At 35.1% G+C, this 18,188-nt stretch overlaps 1 protein-coding gene across 6 annotated transcripts in view; it reads left to right on the forward strand.

The window, feature by feature from the left end:
* The window catches only part of LOC149808282 (cytoplasmic dynein 1 heavy chain 1-like), a 231,803-nt gene that overhangs the window by 209,425 nt on the left and 4,190 nt on the right, over positions 1-18,188 (forward strand). For all 6 annotated transcript variants that reach the window (XM_089975555.1, XM_089975563.1, XM_089975577.1 and 3 more), the window contains 4 exons: positions 4,421-4,613; positions 7,435-7,577; positions 11,542-11,652; positions 13,781-13,838. In XM_089975555.1, the coding sequence (XP_089831681.1) occupies positions 4,421-4,613; positions 7,435-7,577; positions 11,542-11,652; positions 13,781-13,838 (505 nt within the window). The remainder of the gene's footprint in view (positions 1-4,420; positions 4,614-7,434; positions 7,578-11,541; positions 11,653-13,780; positions 13,839-18,188) is intronic.

The following is an 18,188-nucleotide window of genomic DNA, read 5'->3' on the forward strand; positions in this document are numbered from 1 at the left end:
TTATACAAAACTATATTTGCCCATTGTCTTCATTTTGCTGAGGTTTAATATTTGTATTTTCTCCAGGTATCTGATGAAGGGTTTCTTTCAAGTCATGAAAAGTTATTTTCTGTTTTCTTAATTTTATTTATTTTAAAAAAAAGGCATTCCGTTTTTTTCCTTCTTATTTGTTGGAAGTGGTTAAAGCCTAGATTTAACATATCCAGCAGTAGGAATGGCACCCAAGATGTTGAGAGATTTCATTTTCTTCATCATTTCTTTCTAATGGATATATTGTATTTGGTGTGCAATATTGCTGATCATTTGTCAATGGGATTTTTTTTTCCAAATTGGGATTGTGGCTATAATTCCATAGGCTTTATAAAACATTTTATGTTGATGCATAATTTACAAGTAAAGAGTCACTTGAACGGTGAACTGTCATCTGTGAGCACATTTATTTGTTAATGTGTAAGACATACCTGGCAACATTTTTCTTTCTTTTTTTGAGACTCAAAAGAGTATTTAGAGATATCAAGGCATGTAAATGCTAGTTGGCCCCCTCCCCTGAAAGTAAAGTCATGCAATTGAGAGGAATTTATGTAAACCTATACACAATGACTGGAAATTCAAACTGAATAAAAGAAAGAAAAATATCAGTTGTCTCTGAAGCATATAATACACTTTCTAACATAAAATGGTTGGTTGACTTGGCTTTGTCAAATATCATCACCACACATTTACACATGTGCACATATTCACATAGAAACATTAAATAAAGAAAAGTACTGAAAGTTTCTGTCATTAAAATCCATTGGACAGGGCAATAAAGCTTTAACTAGATACAGTCGTTGCTGCTGTCACTAGTTCAGTGGATGCTTTGATGATGATTTCTCATTGCAGTCCATCTTTGCACACAGCAGAGACTGAATGGTGCTGTAGTTCGAACTTACTTAGAGATTGTGCTGGATATTTTCTTTGCATAGAAAATGATCTTTCTGCATCTGCGCTGCTGTGAGGGAATTTCAAGCATGCAACGGCCACTTCAGATAGAATGTTTAAACATGTTAGATGCTTTTGGGTTTGAGTTCTGCATTCTGAAATTGTCCCAATTCTGATGTTAGTGCCATATTAGTCAGTGGACATGCTAGAATATCAACTGGACCAGTCATTTAATTGTGTGTGTGGTGGTGGTGGTGGTGGAGGTGCTTTAAATCTTTTGAAGAGAAAAAAATCTGGCCCTAATATAGCTTGAAAAATATTATCTTGCTCTGGTTTGTATGAGGAAAAAAAATTATATCCTTTCTATTAGTTACAAAAAATTTATTATGCGGTATAGGAAAAGCAAATGTCAATCCATAATGTCAATATGGTGTATACATTACATGCAAAAACTAAGATGCTAATGATTACTGCTGCACTTCATTTAGTCAGATTCCATCAACCAGGACATTTAAATTTAGTTTTGCTAAGATTTGCTCACTTCTCGAATGGTTCACCTTTCACTGAATCACAGCTGCATTTGAAACATGATTTTTTTCAGAGTTTGGGAGTCAGAAATTCAGAAATTGTGTTTTTCGTTTGGTATGTCATCTTGTGGCAGGTTAATAATCTGTGAATTTTGACCGTTGTACATTTGCTCCTAACATGAATGTGATCAATGAGATTAATATTCATCGTCGATACAGGTTAATATAGAATTAATGATACAAGCAGAGAAAATACATTTTTGCCAGTGAACCAGAGTTTGGAGACTTGATTATGAAATCACTATTAAGCTTTATTGTAGTCTTGTTCACCAGAATCTTGTTTGATTTGCAGTAGAAATCCAAAGCAGAAGAAAGCTGGTAAGGTTGTTAGTGGTTTTGGGGGGGGGGGGGTTTGATGAAAACAAGTGCCCCAGAAATCCAGGATAATTTGCACAGTATATTGCATAAAATTTACCTGCAATAATGCGATGAAACCTGCTTCATATAATTAGTAATGTTGCACATGCAAAAGACCCTACCTCCACCTTGAAAATAAAACTCTGCTATTTGTACCCATATTGTTTATCAAAAGATTTGTCCACTTTCCTTTTTTTAACATATACTTTAAAGGATGATGAACTGCTTGAGATAGTCAAACTGATTATATTCAATATATAATATGAAGAAAAAATTAAAAAATTCAATATTTACCAAACGTTTTGCCCTATTTGTAAGCTCTTCAGTGGTGAAAGCAGTTAATTTGTTGGTTAATTTTTGTTTGAATGGATTAAGTCTTCTTAAAATAACTTGATCTGGATCAGTTTCTTTTGTCTTTGTTTTTTTAACTTAAATAATTTAAATATTTTTCTATTGCATCTTGGAAGGACAGTTATGAACTTGGCAGGAATTAACGAGATATATGCATTTATTATGTGGTACAGTTCTTAAATGCCAACCAACAATTTTACATTGTCCAATATTTTGAAAGGAAAATGCCTTTAAAAAGGGAAAAGGTATATAAGGGAAACTGAATACAGTGTGACCCCGCTATAACATGGTAGTTGGGGTCCTTAGAACCCGACCATGTTATAGAATGAACCGTGTTATAACCAACCAAGTCAGTTAGCTGAAGAAAATTATACATTTACCTCAAATGGGTTGGGGTAATAAAAGCGGATGCAAAAATATGTTCTTTTGATTAAATGAAGACAAACTATTCTGAAAAACACTTGTATATTGAGAACCTACATTTGTGTAGAACAATCCATAATCTGTTAAGTACTGTACTGTACTTGTATATAATAAATCCATGAATTATAGTATAGATCACATGTTATAAACTTCATGTATGACTCACATCCCATATGAAAACACAAATAATACATATTATTTTTTTATATGGTAGTCCGCGTTTTGATCTTTATCCAATTATAACTTAACAATTAACTTCAATTTTCACAAATAGTACATGGCTATAGTTGTTTACATGCTACGTGTACATGTACTTAAATTGGCCTAGATTTTGGTCAGCTGGAAACAGTATCATCTTGCCAAGGTTACTCAGGGGATGAGGCTATTGATATGGAAATGAAAACTGGAACACATTAAAATGTTTGGCAAACTTCTTTGATTGAACTTTTTACATGTTATTTTTTGTACTATTGAGAAGTAAAAAACTTTTTCTTTTCAAGTATGAGAAAAATACATGTATATGAAATTGCAGGAGGCATGCCATGATCATCTTATATTAGAATTCATACACGATCTCTTCCCTAAAAATGATAAACTTTTTACTCTTATATTAAAATTCATACACGATCTCTTCCCTAAAAATGATAAACTTTTTACTCTTATATTAAAATTCATACATGATCTCTTCCCTAAAAATGATAAACTTTTTACACATTACTTTTTGTACTTTTTTTAGAAAGAAGAATTTTTTTTTCATGTATGAGAAAAGTACATGTATATGAAATTTCAGGAGCCACGCCACAACCATGTTATATCCAAATTTGTGTTATACCAGAGCATGTTATAGCAGAGTCACACTGTATATCATTTTCACTTGCTTGTAAGTAGAGACCAACTGCAAACAACACATAGTGCATCTGCAGATCAGGGTCTGTTTTGTTTGTACTACTAATTACTCTCAACAAACTGTATAGACCCAGATCTGCCAGCACATTATATACATGGCAGATATAGGTCTGTGCAGTTTGCAGTTGGACTCAACTTGTAAGCTATGGTATGTATCCAACAAAAATAACACCTGTCATGTAAGAGAAAGACTGAGAAAGAGAATTTAGTTTTAAACTATACTTGATGTACTAGGTAGTGTTGGGAAATGGTGATTAAAGGGAAAAGAATTTTAGTTTTAAACTATACTTGACATGATCTTGAGAAATGGCAGTTATAGCAAATGGTAATTTTGTTTAAACTATACTGGACATATTGCTGAGAAATGGTTATTAACTTGAAACTTAATAGTTTGATCAAACTTGTGGCCAGAGTTTTACATTTAGATTTCCTCTTCTGTGAAGGAAAGACTGCGATTGAATAAGTTAATAGCTTGACTATTTGATTGGATGGAGCAAAAACTTTAAATACAGTAGAATCTCATCGACTCAAACACATCTAATCCAATCATTTGATTGGATGGAGCAAAATCTTTAAATACAGTAGAATCTCATTGACTCAAACACATCTAATCCAATCATTTGATTGGATGCAGAATGTTAATTACTAGTATATGATGCCTTTTTGTCTTGAAGACAGATCTCACAAGCTTTTCTGGGTCATGTGGGTGTTGTAGTTACTTGATCCTTCAAATTATACAAGTTTTTTGAGCTTTGGAGACGTTGACAAAGTGACAAGATATTGATATAGTACTAACAGAGATATAATAAATAAATCTTTAACTTTGGATTTTAGCAATGAATGACATTTTTTTTTAAAAAAATTCCATGTCTCAGACTTTGGGTGCAATGAAGAGGACTGTAGAGAACATAAGGGATCCATTGTTCCGTTTCTTTGAGCGTGAGGTTAACACTGGGGCACGACTGCTGACTGATGTGCGACAAGATCTGCAGGATGTACTTTTAGTGTGCCAAGGTGAGAAGAAACCCACCAACCACCACAGGACCATGATGGCTGACTTGGCAAAAGGTAAGCAGGATGACTGGATGAATGGTTTCTAAAACTGGATATCACTTCATTTTTTTGCCAGAACTTTACTGTTTCATATAATTAATTGCATGAGAAAAGATCTGGAATTAGAACAGTGAGGTTAACTTAGGCTTTTCATTTCAATTTTTGGTGGGGACGAAGAGTGTGTATAGTAACCATATGTGAAATTGAAATACACCCGGAATCCATTGCAGCTGTAATCTGATGGGTATCCGAGATCTCCAAATCACATTTTTTAACAATTAAAGCTATTAACATCTATGTCTTTGTTTTTGTTTCCACCCACCCACTAGATCATGACTGGTTACAATGATGCACTGATGATCTGAATATAAAGAAGTTCTGTCCATTTTGACATCATTGTATGAATTGTTTCTAAACTTGGGTAAACTTAATTAGCAAATGATATTTCCTGGTGGATTTTTGAAACCATATTGAACAAAAATGTACTTCCATGTGTAAAATCCATCATCTGTTTGCTTGATAATCAAGTTTGTTTTCGTCGTTGTGGTTTTATTTGGGCAGTGGTAATAAGAGTTTGTAAATGTAACTTTGAATAGCACTAATTATGATTAAAATTAATTCTGTACACCTTGCATTATGTGACCATTCCTGTTTGAAAATGGTAATCGTAGAGGAAGTGGTCATTAAATGTGGGTGTGTAGTTAAAGTCAAAACTCCACTTTGTTGTTTTGGCCAGTTTTGCCCCATGTCAGCTTAGGATATGGAATAGACCACTTTGCCCCTGTATGCTTAGGGATATGGAATAGACCACTTTGCCCCTGTATGCTTAGGGATATGGAATAGACCACTTTGCCCCTGTATGCTTAGGGATATGGAATAGACCACTTTGCCCCTGTATGCTTACGGATATGGAATAGACCACTTTGCCCCTGTATGCTTACGGATATGGAATAGACCACTTTGCCCCTGTATGCTTACGGATATGGAATAGACCACTTTGCCCCTGTATGCTTAGGGATATGGAATAGACCACTTTGCCCCTGTATGCTTAGGGATATGGAATAGACCACTTTGCCCCTGTATGCTTAGGGATATGCCTGATGTTCCTTCCTGTATATCATAAATGGAGACTTGTCTAGGCAACTTTCTTGCTCAGAGATGTATCATGTGATGATGTTCCAGCTGAGGTCTTGGATTTCTTGAAAGAGTTTATGTAAATAATGTGACATTGTAGTTACCTTTTTTTGTCTTTATTTTTGATGTGTATGCCTTTATGAGCATATATAAACTAAATAGGATTATATTGTTGCGCTATTAGAAGCTATTAATACATACACCAACCATTTTGCATGCTTTTATCAATGAATATGATGTCATTTGTTTCATGACAGCTCATTACTATGTATTACTGTGTGAAATTGTTTAAAAGAACCAATAACTCCTTAACCTCTGGAGATTCTTTTCATTTGTGCCTGAAATGGAATAGGAAATGCATTTTTGGGGTTACTTCTGAATATATCCAAATACATCTGCTTCCGAGATATTCATTTAGCCATATGCCTTGGTGTATAAAAGACATTTTCAATCAGCTGTTTCACTCGTGCATGTGCAGAATGGTAAAAATTGGACTTTTTATAAAAAAAACTGTTTAAAATACTTTTTTTTATAAAAAATTCATATTGAACCAATGAATTTTTTGTCCTGGCCACGTTTTGCAGCAAATCTCAAACATATTGTACTTTTTGCAACAGATTCCTGTCCATGTGCAGTTTAGACCAGTTAGCTTTTTTACTTTGGACCAAAAAGTATAAAATGTGTACACAAATTCCTGTTCTGAAAACCAGTAAATTTTGGCCTTTAAAAATCCAGTTGCAAAAGTTGGGTTTTTCCTGCTGTATTTTGTAATGCATGTAAAAAGTCTTCATTTTTTTGGTATCTTGGTAGAGCTACATACATCTTGTCTGTAATACCACCCACTTTGGTGTACCTTAAATGATGTTGATGGTAGAGTTTTGAAGTAAGGTATATCATGACATGTAAACATGGCGCACTGGGTTATCGACTAAATCAACCAGGAGACACGAGAAGTGAAACCAAGCAATCAGTCAGTTGAAAGGTTTGAATAGTTGTTAATATACAGTAAATAGGTAACACATAATTCCACATAATTATAAGATCAAGGAACATTTATTGGCTTAACAGATCACACAGGAGTAACTTACTGTTTGCTTAAAAGTAACAGCTCCTGTTCTCATGAATTCTCTTCCTGTAATTTTCAAGGGCCAACTACATCCTGCAATACATAGTTTGTAGATGAAAAGTTCATATTTGTCTGAGGACCTTTGAAAACTCTATGTACATGATAGTCATTTAGAAAAATATACCCTCCGATGTATTTTGAAGTTGCTACCTCACCCATTACAATGTCAGAAAAGTTGAGAACAGGCAGCATTGTCTGCTCTTGCTTTCCTTTATTGTCCATTGACTGGAGAGAAAATTTAAAGTGAGAAACGGAATATTTTATTCTTTTGGGGTATGAAATGGTATTAGATGCCGGACACATCAAGAGGGACAAGAACTTTTGTACTATTTGAATGTTGAAACGTTCTAAATGGTCGATTAATGATACCATCTATACTTGTTTACAAGTCAGGTCCCACTACAAACTGCAGTGACCCATATCTGCTGTTACATAAGGCATTGGCAGATCGGGGTCTATGTTGTTTGCAGTTGGCCCTGACTTTAAAGTATGTATGTATGGTAGATCAAATGTCATAGTCCCAGGTGTCCAACATTCATTGCAAAGGACTCGGGAGATTTGTATTTTTATTTACAGGTATCATCCCACGATCATGGCGATGTTACACCGTACCTGCAGGTATTACCGTGATACAGTGGATTACAGACTTCAGCCTGAGGGTCAAGCAGCTTCAAACCATTGTTCAAACCACCCAGCAGGGCGGAGCCAAGGACCTCAAGGTATACACAGGAAATACATGCAAGGTTAACCCTTTACCTCATGCAAGCGCCTTTGGATGCCTCTACCTGATTCGCATACAAGCGCCTTTTTACATCTGTTGTAAACATCAGCCCTTTTAAGCGGGTTTTCGTAGCGCTACCTTTGGGGAAAACCCCCTATTAGATACTACATGACCATTACGTCAGATCACATGGTCACTGTTTATGCTCTGGTCGAAATCTGTTTAAAGTAACTGGGTCATATTCTCCACTCTCCAAAATGGAGGTTGCAGATTTTGTTCAGTACTTGAGTTTTCATGATTAGAACTATGAAACAACTATGAAAGCTTCAATAACCTAGGTAAAGGCTCTGATATTGATATAGGCAGCAATTAGTTTTTATCAATTATCAAATTCAGATGACTTAGTGATGAAGATGCTGACAAAAACTTGTAAATTTTGAGTATGTGAAATATCAGCTACATCAGCCACATGGCTTCACTGACTTGATGGTGAATGAGTTGTCTCAAGATTTTAAAGCACTTAAAAAATTCTTCCATGAAGAATAATTACACAGCTATAACGATCGGACCTTACTCTTAAATTTTTCCGCACATAACAGATGTGTACCAAAAACGTAAAATGGTTCAAATTGCTGTTAAACGTAACATACACTACATTGCTTGGGTAACTTTGCTACATGTGTATCGAAGGGCTAAAAAGCCATATACTGAGGTAAAGGGTTAACATTAACAAAATTTGCCAACATCTCCAGCAGATTGGAGAGGGATTTTCGAGGGTGAAACACATGTTGGAAAACACTATCGAAGTTTAGATGAGCTTTTTATCATTGCTGTTGTGTGCTGGACACTACACAGCATCTTCGTGCTTATGATGTCATTTACATCGGCTTATTTTTAGCAGCTTCAAAAAGATTACCACCATGTAAATAGTAACTCTGTTATGTAAGGTTCTAAAGTGAACCATGAAAAAATATATTTCATCAAGGAAAAAGATCTGGAAAAGATCTGGGAAAATGTTGTTTCAGATAGCATTGAAACTCGGTGATCAGTACCATTCTCATGTTTTCTCTCTAAGCATCAGTCACTAAGTGCTGGGTTTTGAACACTGGTCTGAGGAATGGTCTTGATTCAGAATTTTCTCCCACCCCTCCCTGTATCTTGGTGTCTATTCAGTGTCAGTGGGGAACAGGCTTTGAATATCATGAATCTCCTATAAGTGTAAAGATGTGCATCTCAGACTGTGTGGCAAGGTGAAACCAAGGATGTGGGTTGGGGATGTCACATTCAGATCAGATGCATGTGACAGAACCAGAATATTAAATCAGTACATTTAAAAATTTTGAACAGTTGATTGCTTTCAATAAACATAAATTTTTAAGTTTTACGGAGACTAAAAATAAAACGAGAGCACTTATTGATATATAATATGTAGTCATTGTACAACCTTCATCGGGTGGTAAGTGTACAGTAATAATTCATTTTGCTTGAGGTATTTCCAATCTAATGGAAAAGGAAGATTTTTTTTTATCACATTCACTGCTAAGGTTTTTTATAAAAATTGGCAAGCATTTTTTTTGTTCCTTCATAAGTTTACTGCCCGGTGTCCACTGATGATATTTATTGTGGTTATTATATTTCACACTTGACAGGCTCTCACTTTTCTGGTCCAGATTTTCCCTTGAATTGCTCTGTATTTTTCAATAAGTGGAGAATGTGCTGTCTGTATCAGCAGTGGAATGTTGCAATGACTGATCCAGTCTCATAAGGCCTTCAAAGTGGGTTTGTTTGATACAAGTATTGGAATGTGGCAATGACTGATCCAGTCTCATAAGGCCTTCAAAGTGGCTTTGTTTGATACAAGTATTGGAATGTTGCAATGACTGATCCAGTCTCATAAGGCCTTCAGAGTGGCTTTGTTTGATACAAGTATTGGAATGTGGCAATGACTGATCCAGTCTCATAAGGCCTTCAAAGTGGCTTTGTTTGATACAAGTATTGGAATGTGGCAATGTCTGATCCAGTCTCATAAGGCCTTCAAAGTGGCTTTGTTTGATACAAGTATTGGAATGTGGCAATGACTGATCCAGTCTCATAAGACCTTCAAAGTGAGTTTGTTTGATACAAGTATTGGAATGTGGCAATGACTGATCCAGTCTCATAAGGCCTTCAAAGTGGCTTTGTTTGATACAAGTATTGGAATGTGGCAATGACTGATCCAGTCTCATAAGGCCTTCAAAGTGGCTTTGTTTGATACAAGTATTGGAATGTGGCAATGACTGATCCAGTCTCATAAGGCCTTCAAAGTGGGTTTGTTTGATACAAGCATTGGAATGTGGCAGTGACAGAGCATTTGATCCATTTTCATAAGGCCTTCAAAATGGGTTTGTTTGATACAAGTATTGGAATGTGGCAATGACTGATCCAGTCTCATAAGGCCTTCAAAATGGGTTTGTTTGATACAAGCATTGGAATGTGGCAATGACAGAGCATTTGATCCATTTTCATAAGGCCTTCAAAATGGGTTTGTTTGATACAAGTATTGGAATGTGGTAATGACAGAACATTTGATCCAGTGTTAAATACGGCCTTCAAAATGGGTTTGTTTGATACAAACATTGGAATGTGGCAATGACACAACATTTGATCCAATGTCAAATAAGGCCTTCAAAATGGGTTTGTTTGATACAAACATTGGAATGTGGCAATGACACAACATTTGATCCAGTGTCAAATAGGGCCTTCAAAATGGTTGTGTTTGATACAAAATAATTATTGCTCATATGTAATGGTGTGTGCATGTGCCTGGTGATATCATACCTTCCTCCATATTCTGTCTTAAAATCCACTTTGCATAAAGGACAGAATGCAAACTCAGGAAGCTCACATCCACTCACTGGTCATCGACCAGAAGAGCTTATGGGATGGTCCCTAGTCCAACCTTCTGTTGGCACAAGTTTGTTATCGCTGCTCTTCCTAAAATACTTGTAAGATTGCCATGAAATTTTACATAGATTTATCCCATGGTCTAGTTTGCCCTAAACGAAAATGGGTATCCTATATGGCCGTCTTGAAAATCTTGTTGAATGGTCAAATTAACACGAGTTTTTACTAAAAGATTTCTAATGATGTCTGGTAGGTCCTGAATGAAAATAGAGCCAACCTGATTTCCAATATATAGCTGCCACATTGGCCAACGTTAAAATCTTGTTATTGCTTCTTCTGAATGGAAAGTAGTGTTGTCATAGACGATGTTCACCAGAAGACTTTTTATGACATCTGAATGGTCCTAAATGAAAATGGTGCTGATCTGATAACCGGAATGGCACCCACATCTTGAAACTTTTCTTATCAGAATTACTTGCATGAAGATACCCTGTATCCATTATAGATGTTTTTTTCTTTGTTTGAAACAGGAAGTTATAAAACCACATGCATAAACCATGATAATTCCTCACATTATGTTTAATTTTTGTCTATCTTGTATAATTGGATTTGCTGTACTTGAAATATTATTGAAGACAGAGTTCCCACATAGATTTCATTTCTGTGTACAGTAAACTTGATGGCACAGTCAGTGAAGAGAGGATAATTCAGTTCAGTGTATTCATAAAACATCTGATGAGGATCTCTGTTATTTACTTGAAATAAAATTTAACTATACTGATACGGACAGTTATGGAATGTTAACACCTTTTTTGCACAAGAGATAAATGTAAGCAGTATGCAACATTGTTAATGCAAGGTTTGGCAAAGTACAAAACATACTCTAGTTGCACAGTCATACAACTGTAAATGATATTTGTGGTGAATAGCAGACTGTTGGGCCTGTAGTATTACATGTATAATGGACTATATCCAATGCACAAAACATAAAAAAATTTGCATTTTTATTATTCTGGATCAGTATCTTTGGAATTTTATTCACAAGCTTCAATGTAGACTATTTTGTCTGACTATTACAGAACTTGCAAGTATGGCTTGGAGGCCTTTTCATCCCTGAAGCATACATCACAGCCACCAGACAATATGTTGCTCAGGCTAACAGCTGGTCCTTGGAGGAACTCTACCTAGATGTGAGTCATTACCTGTGTTTGTGTAAAATTCTGAATACTTGATTTTATTATATTATTTCTCTCATGCTCATGATAAACCTGTCCCATGTTTTTGCACACTCATAAAAAAATATTTATGAAAGAAAACTTTTTGTCCAAGGCAAGCCCACAATACAGCTCTAAAGCTTGCTGGCTAATTGATCTCAAAATTGGTACTGATTATCAATTACATTATATCAGTAAATAATTAATTTTTATGTGATGTTTTTGCAAATATGTATAAGGATTTGTTTTTTCATTCCCATGTCATTGTATTGAATGGTAAGAAAGGCAAGGACAGTCAGTCACCATCTTTGTTCATTTGAGGTAGAACCAAACAGATGACTCTCAACGATATGAAAGCTTCACTCATATTTGTCTGAAATAGATCCAGCTACCATAAATTAGTAAATATAACACACATCCAGTGAAAAGTGAAGTCAGAGTACAGCAGCTTGGGCAAGAATAACAACAGCTACTATTTGCAGTTGACTCCGTATATGTGAAATTCTTCCTGAAGTCAACTCATGTATCACTGACTCTATGATACTGAATCAAATGCAGCATCACGGTTCTTGACCATCACTGAAGCATGCTCAGCTGAGGTTATGGATTTTTCAAGACAGCGAGTATATTTAAATTCTAACAAAAAATGTGTTACTTATTTTTTAATATTATTGACATTGATATATTGTGCTATAGAAGTTCATGTTCTAAAATTATATCTATGGCAGTTTAAGATTTTGTAAACACAAAAGCATTGTCGCCATTGATAAATTAGTAAGTTATTAGATTGAAGATGCTGATTTTATTATGTTGATCTTTTCTTTTTATTATATCATCTTTAAACTTAAAAAAATTTAGCTGAAACATAAAATAACCAAATAATCAACATTAGACTTGTTTACTTTTTGAACTTGGTGTGTTGTTTGAAATAGGAAACGATTCTATTAAAATTTTTATACAACATGGTAATATGATTAAAAATCAAATTGTATAACATGCAGATATATATATACCAATGGGAGGGGTGGTGGTAGGGAAAAACATGGGTAACCCATATGTTATAATAGCTAATTTACAGTAGTGTACTTTATTTAATAATAAAATGTCAGTGTATGTATCCACAGTGGCCATGACATGTCATCTATGAAAGAGACAATGAAATAGATGTTTAGCACTTGGTCAGAAGAAAAAAACCTCCAAATAAATTTAAACATGAAGTACAACAAGATAAATTATAAAATGTAAAGATGTTAAAGTTCTCTAAAATATATTTTAAAAAATCAAAATATGAATGGGACACATAAAATTATAAATATGTGTATTCTAAATTGTTTGAATAATTTGCATTCCCCAAACATTCCAAGAAACTTTAACAAGTTATATACATGTATCGTGACTAAACAGTGCGTTTTAGCCATGCCCCTATCTCGAGGTCAAGGTCACCAAAAGGGAAATGTAAAACTGGGATTTTGTCCATACATCTTCATAACTATTGAACCATTGAAGATAATTCAAAGAAACTTTAACTAATTATATATCTTGACTTGACAGTTTGTCTTACATTTGGTCATACCCCTTGGCCTTAAGGTCAAGGTCACAACAGGAAATGCTGCAAGTCATTCCTGTTTTATTATCCAGGATGTCCCTTTCTAACACCAGATATTTTGATGAAAATTTGCCCAGGTTCACACCTTATTGTACAATTGTCAAGTACTTACCTCAGATGTCAAGGTCATAAGCATTGAAAAAAGTCGCAACACAGGTGTATCATATGCAATTTACACTACTCTTGTGAAATTTGTCAGACCCTGGGTCACTGATCTATTGGCCTTGTTTACTTTAAACTTTGCCCTGTATATTGCACCAAGCTTTCCTCATTTTACCATATCGGCAGGGCCATCCATGTTTCTTGGACAAGTATCTAGTTTCAATGAAAATTGATGCCACATTGCAGAAAAATATTTGGGGTTTCCATTAGCACATGCAAAGATGGTTTATGAAATACTGTCTTGAACTGTGAAGTTGGCTTACAAAAAAAAGTTGCCTTATTTAGCAAGTATGCTCGATGTGAAAAATTACATTTCTTTTAACAATTATTTTTTAGGTAAGCGTTAGTAATGGTAAAGAAAGTTCCCTGGATCCATGCAGTTTCTGTGTCACAGGTAATTACATGTTATTTATTTTTAATCGCACCTCTTTGCTAAGCAAACATTCATGAAGGATAAAGTTGAAATCCATAATCCTTATATTATTGACCCTTACAGAGAGTTGTTGTTGTTGTTGTTGTTGTGGGGTTTAACGCCATTTTTCAGCACGATAGGCTATACATGGCGGCCAGTATTAATGGTGGAGGAAGAACCCGGAAAACCCCGGAAAGAACCACCGACCCACGAGAAGCTACTGGCAGGCTTTCTCACATGCCCACATTGGCTGAATCTTAGACTCGAACCGCCGCAGACAAAGGTGAGATGGCAGTGATCCGTAACGAAGAGCGCTTTAGACCACTCGGCCACCTTACAGAGAGAATATATATATTATTATAAATTCTTGCTGTTTATAAGAATATGTGTCTAATGTGGGCAAGCCATGTCTAATCTTGCTGTTGAAAATAACATGTCTAATGTGAGCACAAGCCATGTCTATTCTTGGAGTGTGTAAGAATATATGTGTATGTGGGCACAAGCTATGTCGATTCTTGATGTTTTTACATGTTTAATGTGGGTACAAGCCATCTCTATTCTTGCTGTTTGTATGATAAACATACATTGTCACAGTGTGATAATTGCAAAATTTGTCATAGAAGATTGTTACTGTGTAGTGCTTGAAAGACATTTATAATTTAATTGAATGAACATGTTAAACAGCCTTTTACTGTCAAGCAACTTCCACTTGTATTGTGCACCTTTATGACCATTTTAAGCTGTTTACAGGTTAAAAAGCACATTGTCTTCAATTTATTAAAACAAGTAAAATATATTAAAGGGCTGATGGGCTAGATATGATCAGTCCCAGGCCTTGAAAATCATAATTATCAGTTCCTGGTAAGGTAGTGAATTCACTGATAAGTATGATGTTCCTATGCATTTTTGTTGATTTTTTTAATTCACCCTGTCTTAAGAACTGGCTGATTTACATAATACTGGAAGTCAGTATATGGAAATTTATCCTCGGATAAAGTAACTGGCTGATTTACATAATACTGGAAGTCAGTATATGGAAATTTATCCTCGGATAAAGTAACTGGCTGATTTACATAATACTGGAAGTCAGTATATGGAAATTTATCCTCGGATAAAGTAACTGGCTGATTTACATAATACTGGAAGTCAGTATATGGAAATTTATACTCGGATAAAGTAACTGGCTGATTTACATAATACTGGAAGTCAGTATATGGAAATTTATCCTCGGATAAAGTAACTGGCTGATTTACTCAATACTGGAAGTCAGTACAGTGTGACCCTGCTATAACACAGTAGTTGGGAGCCATAGAACCTGACCGTGTTATAGACCAAACCGTGTTGTAAGCAACCAGGTCAGTTAGCTGAAGAATATGATGCATGTACCCCAAACAATTTGCAGGGGATGGAGTGGGGTAGGTAATAAATGCGAGCTGTAAAATATGTGCTTCATTGGCACAGTTACCATCTTAAATCAATGCATATTAAATGAGAAATACACCTGTAGTGAAAACAGAGAAGGCTTATATAATATTTTACTTTATTTAGAGAACCACAGATTGGTACATATACGTGTATACTGTTTATATATACATGTCTAATGTATAGCATGAACAGAGTATCAACACCGTGTACTCACCCACGAATCTCATCACATACATTGAATCCACAATACATGTAATTCCATCGAAAATATGCAAACACACTTTTAAAATATTCCATAATTTTGTCACAGGTCATATAGGTCAGAATTCAGTGGATAAACATAGCACAATCATGTAATGAGTGATGAAGCACATTTACTTTTCAGTCCGTCCCAAGTCGGTAACAAGTTAATTTGCGTTTCAAGCCATAGTTGTAGCATTTGTAAGCATTAACTTTTTCCCTGCAAAAAGGAAACTTGGCACATTAAACGTGTTCCAGTCACGTTGGAAAATGAAAAAATTCATCAGATTCCGTTGCTTTTATTTAAATTTGGTTCTGACTTCCTTTGAAGAAAAGTTCTTTGGTTTTATTGAAGATTGTAGTTGGCTTTCTTTGATGAAACGTGCATGCAGTGTTGAAGTCACCACTAAAGGACAACCAAACAAATGACGTTTATTATTGTGGCGGCAATATCAAATATATGTATTGCATGATTGAGACTGGTTTGTTTTTTTCCATTTGCTTAGTACGTTTTCATAACAGTTGGTGCTTCAAAGGAATCTGCCATCATTTGGTTGATTGTAGTTACTGTTCCTCCCTGCCTTTTGAATAGACCAACAGGTAAGATGGGGGTTTTGGTTTGTTTTTTTTTTTACATTTGTGGTAGCGGAGTGATGCTGCCTTCCACACATGCATCAGAAATTGAGCAAAGGGTCGACGGATGATAGAGACACAGGTGTTCTGGTCTGATGACAAGGATTAGTACAGAAAATGTGTGTTCTGAAGGATTTAATTCTGAGTGAAAAGAAGAGGAATTTTACTTACCATCCACATACAGATGTCAGTCTGTGTAAATGTATTAATTACTAATTAATTACTAGAGAGGAGCCGAAAATCCTACAAAAGATAGATTACAAAATAATGCCTTGTCCGGTTGATCTCCGCTACCAGAAATGTCAACAACAAAATAAGTGGATATCTCACAACATACAGTACTCATGCTCGATGTCAACATAAGCTGATTATGATATAACAGTGCACTGTTAAGATGGTTTGTCAATATTGTCAAAGAAATTGTTTCTGTAACAGTAGATAAATTTCAGTCCATTTTATATCAAGTTTGCGGCTTCCTTTCATGGAGCCTCTGAATTTCTCCACTACAAACCAATAGTTATATATAAAAGTTTAAACAGCAACAATGTCATCAATAAAGAAAGATTGCCAGATGGTATAATTGCAGCCAATAATTAAAATAAAATCACAGTTTGCGACATTGGCAAAGCTCTGCATGATACCAAAATAAACTTTTTACACATTATTTTTCGTACTTTTAAGAAGAAAAAACTTTTTTCCTGTACAAGTGAAATATACAAAAAATTTCAGGAGCCATGCCATGATCGTCTTATATTATTCATGCACAATCTCTTCCCCAAAATGATTATAAACTTTTTAAGTTTTTTTGTACTTTTAAGAAAGTTTGTTTTTTTCCTGTATGAGAAAAATACATGTAAATAAAATTTCCAGAGCTGTGCCACAACCGTGTTGTATCCGTATTCATGTGATAATGGAGCGTGTTATAGCAGTGTCACACTGTATATGGAATTTTATACTCGGATAAAGTTACTGGCTGATTTACTTAATATGGGAAGTCAGTATATGAAATGTTATACACCACTCCCTCGATAACTCGTGCACATCAGGGTCCAGAAACATCGACCGCACTATAAGTGAGGCGCGAGTTATCGAGGGACCTATAAAATAAGCCCAAAACCAATAAAGTGATTGACGACATAACGGAGAAATAAGGGGGGGGTAGGCAGATTATACTGTTGAATACTCACTTTATAATCGTTCTGAGATTAAATGTTAATAAATATCTCTTCATAACGGTGTACTTTATTATTTCCTCATAGGACACCATTAATTTCAGGATAAATTACAGTATATTGAGGCGATCATCGAAAACATTATTCCACATGGTTTCCGTTCGCTTAACATGTGTCCCACTTCACACATTGTGTACTACGTCACTAATGTTTATGTTGAATGGGATACATTCTAGTTTTATTGTTTGATCCAAATTAGACATTTTTTTTATATACAAAAGATCGACTCTTTTCGAGAAACAGTGTCGATCGAACAATAGATAGATAGATTTGAATGCGATGGAAGTAAAATGGAAAACAAAACAAAAACAAGGGTTAATCAGTACTAACATATTTTAATTGGTCTACAAATTTAAAACAACGTAAATTAGAATAATACTTGCCGTTTGTGCCACGCTTGACAAATATCAATTCACTTTTTGAAAAAATCAGTTATTCTTTTTTTGTGTGTTACTCCTTGGTTTCTCTGCCGCAAGAGCAAAATCCCTCAGATTTCTCAACTGCATGAGCTTTACATAGTCAACATTTTGGGTCTCCAGCCACCTTATGGCAATATCAAAATATTTGATTGCTTCCTGTGCAGAGGGGTGGGTGTGCAACATCTGCGTCTGCATCACTTTCAACACTTGTGTTACTCCAGTTAGAATCGTCTTCTGCTGCAAATTTGTTCACTATAGAAAAAATTATAGTTTCACCTGACATGTATTCGGCTGTGGGGCAATCATTGTCAGCACATATCCACTCCTCCATATCATCAAGAGAAACGCCCATCTCAGGACCATGAGTCTGTACGAATTTCTCC

This window comes from Sinohyriopsis cumingii, chromosome 1, assembly GCF_028554795.1.
Source record: "Sinohyriopsis cumingii isolate HCF-2022 chromosome 1, ASM2855479v2, whole genome shotgun sequence".
In the NCBI taxonomy this organism is placed as follows: Eukaryota; Metazoa; Mollusca; class Bivalvia; order Unionida; family Unionidae; genus Sinohyriopsis; species Sinohyriopsis cumingii.